The sequence below is a fragment of the Acanthochromis polyacanthus genome, chromosome 23 (genome assembly GCF_021347895.1).
Source record: "Acanthochromis polyacanthus isolate Apoly-LR-REF ecotype Palm Island chromosome 23, KAUST_Apoly_ChrSc, whole genome shotgun sequence".
NCBI lineage: Eukaryota > Metazoa > Chordata > Actinopteri > Pomacentridae > Acanthochromis > Acanthochromis polyacanthus.
In genome coordinates this window covers 5,562,164-5,571,791 of record NC_067135.1, presented here as the reverse complement: position 1 = coordinate 5,571,791, position 9,628 = coordinate 5,562,164, and the positions used below count along the sequence as shown (strand labels likewise).

At 38.4% G+C, this 9,628-nt stretch overlaps 1 protein-coding gene across 1 annotated transcript; it reads left to right on the top strand.

Moving 5' to 3' along the window:
- The first annotated feature begins 395 nt into the window (after positions 1-395).
- LOC127532477 (uncharacterized) lies at positions 396-7,416 on the top strand. The gene is made up of 7 exons (XM_051944205.1): positions 396-457; positions 550-891; positions 1,052-1,087; positions 5,607-5,948; positions 6,302-6,409; positions 6,519-6,553; positions 7,212-7,416. Exons 1-7 carry the CDS (start codon positions 412-414, stop codon positions 7,311-7,313), a joined length of 1,011 nt encoding a protein of 336 aa, XP_051800165.1. The 5' UTR covers positions 396-411; the 3' UTR covers positions 7,314-7,416.
- The last annotated feature ends 2,212 nt before the right edge of the window (positions 7,417-9,628 follow it).

The window sequence follows — 9,628 nt, the reverse complement described above, 5'->3', positions numbered from 1 at the left end:
AGGAATCCAGTGGTCTGTTACATTTTAATTTATATCTATTTGATGTGTAAGTTGCACACACAGACTATATATAAAAGATGGATGTAGCCACCACAACGTCAGTCATCGGTTGGTCAACTACTGTTCTGAAACATTGAGTTTGAAATTTGGCCGTTGCTGTCCAGCTATTTTGAAAGATGACCTTCAATTTTGTTCTTTACAGTGTTTCTGTTCATCACATCGTACACACTTTGGTTTGAATATTACTTTTTGTGCAACAGCAGCATCTAAAAATAGACTGACAACATCAAAAACCAACTCTCTCAGGCTGAAGGTTAAGCGACATAAAACACCCCGCCTCCTTCCATTTAGTGGCCCCTTCCTGGATCCCACATCATTTACGAACATTGCAGAGCTTCAGTCACACGGTCAATGATGAACTTCACCTTAATAAGAGCTATAAGTCTGTGCAGTCTCTGTAAGTACTCACCTTTACTCCTACCTTTATTTTAAATGTATTAATGTCACTTTAAAGAAGATAACTATTGCTGTCTCTGCTGTTTGTTTCAGGCTGGATCTCTGTCTCAGGTTCTGAGTCTCAGATTGTGGAGGCTCAGTCTGGTGAAGAAGTCACACTGCAGTGCTCCAACATTGCCAGCAATGATGCTGTCACTTTCTGGTTCCGACTGGTCAACAGAACCTCGGTCAGCTGTATCTCTGTCATGTTCAGATCGAGCAGCCCGCCTTCATACTGTGATGGATTCGAAAACGGAAAATTTGAAATGAGATCAAACATCTCCACCATCTTTCTGAAAATCAAACCAGTGGATTTATCTGACTCTGGGCTGTATTTCTGTGGATTTTATGAAAATGGACAGCCACTTTTCAGTGTGACACAACTTAACATTGCAAGTAAGTCTTTACTTTATTTTGGTTTCTGTTATTTGGTTACTTTTCTACATATACTGCAAAGAGAATACGATATCTATTTTAAAGCAATATCCTGTAAGCAACAAAGTAGATGATGTGATTTTGATCTAAAGAAATAAAATATTAATTATTTCTTTAAAAGGCAGCGACGAATCCCATGGTGGCACGGACAACAAAGGTAAACGTAAGACTTTGTTGAAGATCTCATTTATTGTAGAGAAGAAATATTTGAATATAAAATAGTTTAGCCTGTTGTACTTTCTTCCACTTTAAGTTTGGCCACATCTGAAGTCCAGAATGTTATTTTAATGGTCTTTCTTACAGAAGATTCTGACCAAGTAGCAAAGCCGGCATGTTTTATCCTGGCTGGTCTGACTGTTCTCCTTCTAGTGGTCATCGCTGGTCTGATTGTTCAAATCAGAAAACTTAAGACTGGTACTGTCTAACTTATATTTGGGTTTCCTGTCATGTGTGTCAATAACCATAATAGGCTGTATTGACTGAACGAGATTGTGCTGGTTCGTTCCACTCACATGGATCTACATGAACTCTGCTTTATAAGATATATCTATTGCTAATTAGTACCCCAAAAAAGTTTCTACTCACCGTTTCCAGTTATTTTTTAATAATTAGCGTTTTTGTGTCTGTCTTTTTTTACTGTGGCGTAGTGATATTTACACGGGCGGACTAGGATTTGCAGTGCGTACAGCGGTTTTTGGTCACGTGGACCAATAGGAGCCGAGTCTCGTTGCCCTGGTTTCAGATAAACACCCAACATGGCGTCTACTGTATCTAGACGAAAAGAAAAGAAAGACAAGGAAACCGCCTTCAAAAGTTACTAAAAAAGGATCAAAACAATGCTATATGCATCTCACAGATGTCCAAGGCAAAGGCGTGCAGGACTTTACACGGAAACGGTGGGAAACTTACAGAACTTGCGTTAGACAGTGGCTTTCTCTATATATTTTATTAAAGGCCGGTGTCGTGCCAAAGTAGTTATCCCCGATAGAAATTGTATCCCCTGCCACGGAAGCACACATGCATTCGGAAGGGTGGAGTTTTGATCTGATACCACGGCAACAAGACTCTGCTCCTATTGGTCCACGTGACCAAAAACCACTGCAAATCCTAGTCCACCCGTGTAAATATCACTACGCCACAGTAAAAAAAAAGACTGACACAAAAACGCTAATTATTAAAAAATGACTGGAAACGGTGAGTAGAAACTTTTTTGGGGTACTAACTAGCAATAGATATATCTTATAAAGCAGAGTTTATGTAAATGCACGTGAGTGGAATGAAATTCACTTTCTCGGCACTTTTTCCATGGTCCCAATACAGCCTATAAAAACAAAATGCAAAACTAATTTAATAAAAATGATGATCAGCTAACTGACCATTTTTTGTGTTGTTTTTTTCATGTAGCTAAAAAAGAAGAACAGAATCCAAATCAAAATGAGGTAAATTTAACTTTAATGTTTACTTTTTTGTATTATTTCAATGTGCGACTCTAAATGCTTCATTTACAGAATTTGCGCCCCAATAACCTGAACTCTGCAGCGCTGAGGATCCCTCCTAAAACCATGAGAAACAGAAGGCCTGCACTCGAGAGAGAAGTGGAAACTTGTGTCATTTACGCTGCCAGCAGATAGATGTGCTTTGCTATGTGTGTGGTGACATAATATTTCTTGCAATAAAGCTACAATATCCATGGAGAATTGGTATTTTTTGTGTCTGTCCTCATTACTTTCTGACACCAGCGATCGTCAAATTCATAGGTGGAGGTGAATGGTCTACAAGCAGGAGGAGGGGCATGAAATTCTCATCAGTTAACAGGAAGAAGCAGCACAGTGTGGTCTGAGCACAACTGAAAGCACCAGGCCTCTGCAGTCAGTAGAGCTGTAAACAGAAATGGAAGCAGTGAGAACGACTACAGAAAATAAACATTTGTTTTTGTAAATACCTTTTGGAAACAACATGGGGAGATATTAATGATGGAACAACCTGTGGATGTCAAGCATTGTCAATTTGTGTTAGAAAAACAAAACAGACTTCACTACAGGAAGACATCAGGCCTGCCCACAGACACCAAAGAACTTATTTTCAAGATCAAGAGAAATTCTACTTTAATATGATGTCAGTAATAATGGATAAAAAGAAAGAATATGTGGGCTCTTTATAACCAAAACTCAAGGAACCTTTGGATTCTATGACAGCATGTAAATACAAAACCCACGTATATTCCTGAATTTACTCAAAATTATTTGTTATTTGTATTGAATCTATGCAAAATGAATGTGTATATGAAAAACACAAAGCTTTCCTTCCCTATCTCTGTGTGCATTGAAGTCACAGGTTTGACGCACCCTCCCCCCAACATTTTCCACTGTGGTGACAACAGTGTGCATCAGACAACACCAAAACCACAGAGAGACTAGCCTTTAGCTCTCTGCAATAAAACCACATACAACAAAAGCTGCACCATTTTCACACAATCTCATGAACAGTAAGGTTGTCTCTTTTCAAACCACGGCCTTCTCTACCAAACTCATTTCATGTTTTTATCTTTACAAGACTGAAAGCAAAGGCAAACATGTCCACCAAAAGGAAGATTTGGTTCACATATTCTCAATAACATCTTAGAAACAACTTTCAAACTGAACACCTTGCATTGCATCACTAAGTCATGTCCAGGCAGTCTGGCATCATGGATGCTGCAATGATAGCAAAAAGGGAGGCAAAGTGCACCTCTTATTGCGGCTTGTGCTGAACAAAACATTATGCATGCATGACAAGGTAGGATTTTTTTGTGATCACTGTGAAAAGTGACACACGAAACATCGACCAAAAAAACCAGCCCTCCTCTTTACCGAAACCTTCGAACTGGAGCAAAGTCCTTTCATATACACGATGATGTGCTTTACTGTTAAACCCGCTTTACTTCTCTGCAGCCTCAGTAAGTACTGGTTCAAGAATGTACTCAAAATTATGTTTAGTTTAATAACAGAAAAAACAGAATGTAGTAGCTACTAAAATTGTTGTCTTTGCTGTTTGTTTCAGGCTGGATCTTTCTGTCAGTTACTGAGTCTCAGATGGTGGAGGTCCAGCCTGGTGAAAATGTCACTCTGCTGTGCTCCAACTTTTCCAGTTCTCCTTCTCAGATAATCTGGTTTAAACTCATCAACAGAACGTATCCCCGCCGTATTTCATCCATTTTCAGTTCTAATCAGGAAGCTTCATTCTACGGTGGAGTGGAAACCGACAGATTTGGACTGACTTCTAACAGCTCCACTCTCTTCTTCAAAATCGAACGTGTGGCTTTTGCTGACTCTGGGTTTTATTTTTGTGGATTTTACTATAAAACGCACCCAGTAATTGTAAACTCAACATACTTAAAGGTTCCAAGTAAGAATGTGTGAAGTTGGATTCAGCTAAAAATACAAATGAAGCATGTTTCTTGTTTCCACGTGGTTAGCTTGGAATGGAATTTGCCAAATAAGATGAGAAATGCCTAATTTTGTTGTCATCATTTGTCAAGGCAGTGACAATGTTTCTGCAGAGGAATCAACAAGCCTGATGAGTGTGATCCTGACCGGTGTGACTGTTGTTCTCACTCTAAGCCAAACAACTGGTGGACCAACAGAGCATCAAAAAAAAAAATCAATGGAGCTTTTACCAGCCCAGCTAAATCCCTTGCTTAATTGAAAATCTTTCAACTATCAATGAAGACACAGTAGTGTAGAAATGTTTACGGAATAAAAGGCTGTAAATAAAGCACTAGTCACCCTTTTTTGTTCTTAGAAAATTAGCTGAGAAGCACCCATTTTAGGTGCATTTTGCTGGAGGATGCACTGGTTCTACTTGATTTTTACCAGCCCTTCTTTACCAGCCTTCTCTGGTGGCCTAGTTCATCACCAAGCCAAACAACTTTTCAAATCCAGGGATGCCACTGGTTTAAGTGCAACGTGCTACAACAAGCACCACAGAAATATATTTTTTTTAATGTTGACATGAAGGGACTGGAAATAGGACCCAAGTGCAGAACACTTTAGTTAAACAAAACTAACTTAACAAAGGTCATGAAATAATGTAATCTAAAATAGTACACAGGAAGACTACGCTTAGGTCATAATCAAACCACATTAGGAACCCAATGGTCTTTCCGTTACATTTTAATTTATATCAATTTGATGTGTAAGTTGCACAAACAGACTATATATAAAAGATGGATGTAGCCACCACAACGTCAGTCATCGGTTGGTCAACTACTGTTCTGAAGCATTCAGTTTGAAATTTGGCCGTTGCTGTCCAGCTATTTTGAAAGATGACCTTCAGTTTTGTTCTTTACAGTGTTTCTGTTCATCACATCGTATACACTTTGGTTTGAATATTACTTTTTGTGCAACAGCAGCATCTAAAAATAGATTGACAACATCAAAAACCAACTCTCTCAGGCTGAAGGTTAAGCGACACAAAACACCCCGCCTCCTTCCATTTAGTGGCCCCTTCCTGGATCCCACATCATTTACGAACATTGCAGAGCTTCAGTCACACGGTCAATGATGAACTTCACCTTAATAAGAGCTATAAGTCTGTGCAGTCTCTGTAAGTACTCACCTTTACTCCTACCTTTATTTTAAATGTATTAATGTCACTTTAAAGAAGATAACTATTGCTGTCTCTGCTGTTTGTTTCAGGCTGGATCTCTGTCTCAGGTTCTGAGTCTCACATTGTGGAGGCTCAGTCTGGTGAAGAAGTCACACTGCAGTGCTCCAACATTGCCAGCTATGATGCTGTCACTTTCTGGTTCCGACTAGTCAACAGAACCTCGGTCAGCTGTATCTCCGTCATGTTCAGATCGAGCAGCCCACCTTCATACTGTGATGGATTCGAAAACGGAAAATTTGAAATGAGATCAAACATCTCCACCATCTTTCTGAAAATCAAACCAGTGGATTTATCTGACTCTGGGCTGTATTTCTGTGGATTTTATGAAAATGGACAGCCACTTTTCAGTGTGACACAATTAAACATTGCAAGTAAGTCTTTATATTGGTTTCTGTTATTTGGTTATTTTTCTACATACACTGTAAAGAGAATATGATAACTATCTTAAAGCAATATCCTGTATGCAACAAAGTAGATGTTGTGATTTTGATGCAATGTAATAAAATACTAATTATTAGTAACTATTAATTTCTTTGAAAGGCAGTAAGGAACCTCATCGTGACACACGCAGCAAAGGTAAATGTAAGACTTTCTGAAAGAATTTATTCATTGTAGAGAAGAAAAATTTGAATATAAAATAGTTTAGCCAGTTGTATTTGTTTGGCCACATCTGAAGTTTCAAAAATTAAAAAAAATGTTAACTTAATGGTCTTTCTTACAGAAGATTCTGACAAAGTAGCAAAGCCGGCATGTTTTACCCTGGCTGGTCTGACTGTTCTCCTTCTAGTGGTCATCGCTGGTCTGATTGTTCAAAACAGAAAACTTAAGACTGGTACTGTCTAACTTATATTTGGGTTTCCTTCTACCTGTGTCAACAATCATAAAACTAGTTTAATAAAAATGATGGTCAGCTCACCATTTTTGTTGTTTCTTTCGTCTAGCTAATAAAGAAGAACAGAATCCAAACCAAAATGAGGTAAATCCAACTTTAATGTTTATATTAATGTATTATTTAATAGAATTTGACCCAAAATTATTACACTGGATGGCCCAATGATAGCTTGTGTTTGAAATATGTACATTGTTGTATATATTTGCATTATGTGTGTATGTATATATTGACCTTTAGCACAGGGATGGGATCAGCAAGTTCTGATTCCAGCGGAAAGTTGTTGACGTGTGTGTGTGTGTGGGGGGGGGGGGGGCGCAGCAACTTCCAATCGCTGGGCCGTTTACAATCGTCGTTAACAAGCTATCGTTAATGTCGTTACCATGAACAAGCTATCGTTAACGTCGTTACCATGGCGCGGGAGTATCAGCGACAAAGTGTTCAAACTTGAAATCAAATCGGCGGAAATCCGCGGATTCGCGGTAAATTCCCATCCTTGATGAAAAGCGGAATTCCGCGAATTCGCGGAAAAATCACATCCCTGTTAGTAAAAAAATAAATGGCTGTATAGAAATGACCAAATAACTATATCTGGAAACATGTTTTGCTCAGTAAATTTGTCAAAAACTGTTTTTAGACATGTGTATTGTGTAAAAAATGAACAATGGCAAAATTTCAGTCTTGTATCAGTCAAAAATTGAGTATCTACCAGCTTTTATTGTCATTATAAATGTTTATTCCACAGAATCTTGGTTCGGATGACCTGAATTACGCTGCAGTGGCATTTCGACCAAAAGTTACAAGAAGAGAGCCGGAGCCAAATGTGATTTATGCTGCCACCAGATAGACTCAGGAGTTAACTGGAACTGGTGCTGTATTATATCAGTACATTCTGAGGCTTCACATGGCTGTTTGTGAGAGCTGTACCTACTGTTGATGAAAAATGTCCAATAAAGATGCAATGCTAATTCACCGTCATGTTTTTTATAACATTAAGCACTTCCTGTCTCTCCATCAAAGTATTTATTCAAACAGAAGAGGTAGATAGTAGGGAGTGAGGGAGATACACGTCACTTTTTTGACTGGAAGAAACAGCAGAGAGTCTGAATACAAATACGGTGAAAATCATGAGGCATGATCACGCAAATCGATCTAATAATAGAATCTTAAATGAAGGAGTGGATCCTGGCCAACTCTATTCTGTAGCAAGGAAACACAAAGCTCTACATCTGTATAGAAGCTTAGTACAATCATAGCTCATACGGTAAATGTATTTTAAATGAGTTTTAAAGTGTTTAAAGTATCTATTAAAACAAATACACAGTTAAACTTCTAACCCTGTTCGTCTTATGTGATAACAATCAGCACTGTGTGTGCTGGTGAGACGTAAACCAGAGGAAGTTTGGCCTTCAGCTCTCTGCATCACAACCTCACACCGCAAAGTCCCTCAAGTTTCCAAAGAAATAACCTTGGCTGTACGTCTGTAAGACATCACAGCAAAACAACAGCAGGGGATCACACATACATATGTACTCTGTGAAGCTGTGTTTGCTGTAACTTGATGTTACCATCTTCATTTAAATGGTTGTATTTTTTCATTTCATTTAAACATGGTATGTTTGTTGAACTGTCCATGTCTACACTCTTGTGCAAATGATTCAAAATTGTGCCACTCCTCAGTAAATGCATTTTCTCCCCTAAGATTCACTACATTCAAAATACAGGTCTCACACAAGAAACTTGGTACAACAAGAATGATGACATTCCTGATGCCAAATTACTGGAGAGATGTTCTACCACTGTTCAGACTGACTTTTTACAGCTGCTCTTTACTGAATGTATTGTGTGACACAAATTTTCCCAAAGGTGCATTATTGGATTTCAGTCAGATGACAATAGTTTTTGCTTTAATTTCTCAAGACACTGATTTTGGCATCATGCTTTAGATTAATATGTTGGAATATTCCTTGTCAGCCAAGCTTCTGCAGGCTGGAAGTCATCATGCCAGACATTATTTTGGTATATTCACAGGCATTCATTGTGCTATTTATAAATATCATCTCCCCAACACATGTTGCAGTTTCATACCATCACACTCCAGCCTCCATACTTCACTGTCAGGACTGTACATTTACTGTGTTAATCCTGACCAGGTTTACACTAAACATGCTGGACCCCATCTAAGCTGTACATATATATCATCTGACCAAAGAATGTGTTCCTAACATTTACAGGCTTTAATAAAGTCATTGTGGCTCTGGTTAGAGGTACAATAGCTTGTTCTATACCTCATGTTCATGCAATTACTTAATTGGAAACCACAGGTGTACACAATTTAGTTTCAATCATTGGTTTTCTAACTTGTGTCAGTGATGACAGATGTATTCACTCTCTACTTTCGGGCTTATATTTTCAATAGTGTTTCTTCATAAAGTTTTTAATTGTTCATAAGAACAGATACTTTACTTGTAAACTTAGAATTAAGTTGTTTAGAGGCACTTCTTCAAGCACTGGTTGACTGAAGTACTGGAAGTACTGGAGTGGAACCATATCTGGAGGAACTGGAAATCAGACCCAAGTGCTGAATACTTTAAACAAAACTAACGTAACAAAGGTAACAAAGGTCATGGAATAATGTAATCTAAAATAGTACACAAGAAGACTGCGCTTAGGGCACAATCAAACCACATTAGAAATCCAGTGGTATTTGTTAAGTATTTATTTATTTCTATTTGATGTGTAAGTTGCACAAACAGACTATATATAAAAGATGGATGTAGCCACCACAATGTCAGTCATCGGTTGGTCAACTACTGTTCTGAAGCATTCAGTTTGAAATTTGGCCGTTGCTGTCCAGCTATTTTGAAAGATGACCTTCAATTTTGTTCTTTACCGTGTTTCTGTTCATCACATCGTACACACTTTGGTTTGAATATTACTTTTTGTGCAACAGCAGCATCTAAAAATAGACTGACAACATCAAAAACCAACTCTCTCAGGCTGAAGGTTAAGCGACATAAAACACCCCGCCTCCTTCCATTTAGTGGCCCCTTCCTGGATCCCACATCATTTACGAACATTGCAGAGCTTCAGTCACACGGTCAACGATGAACTTCACCTTAATAAGAGCTATAAGTCTGTGCAGTCTCTGTAAGTACTCAC

Coding starts and splice junctions, on each gene's coding strand:
- LOC127532477 (XM_051944205.1), top strand. CDS start 412: ATGATGAACTTCACCTTAATAAGAGCTATAAGTCTGTGCAGTCTCT. Junction 458..549: donor TATAAGTCTGTGCAGTCTCT/GTAAGTACTCAC, acceptor TGTTTGTTTCAG/GCTGGATCTCTGTCTCAGGT. Junction 6,554..7,211: donor AGAATCCAAACCAAAATGAG/GTAAATCCAACT, acceptor TTTATTCCACAG/AATCTTGGTTCGGATGACCT.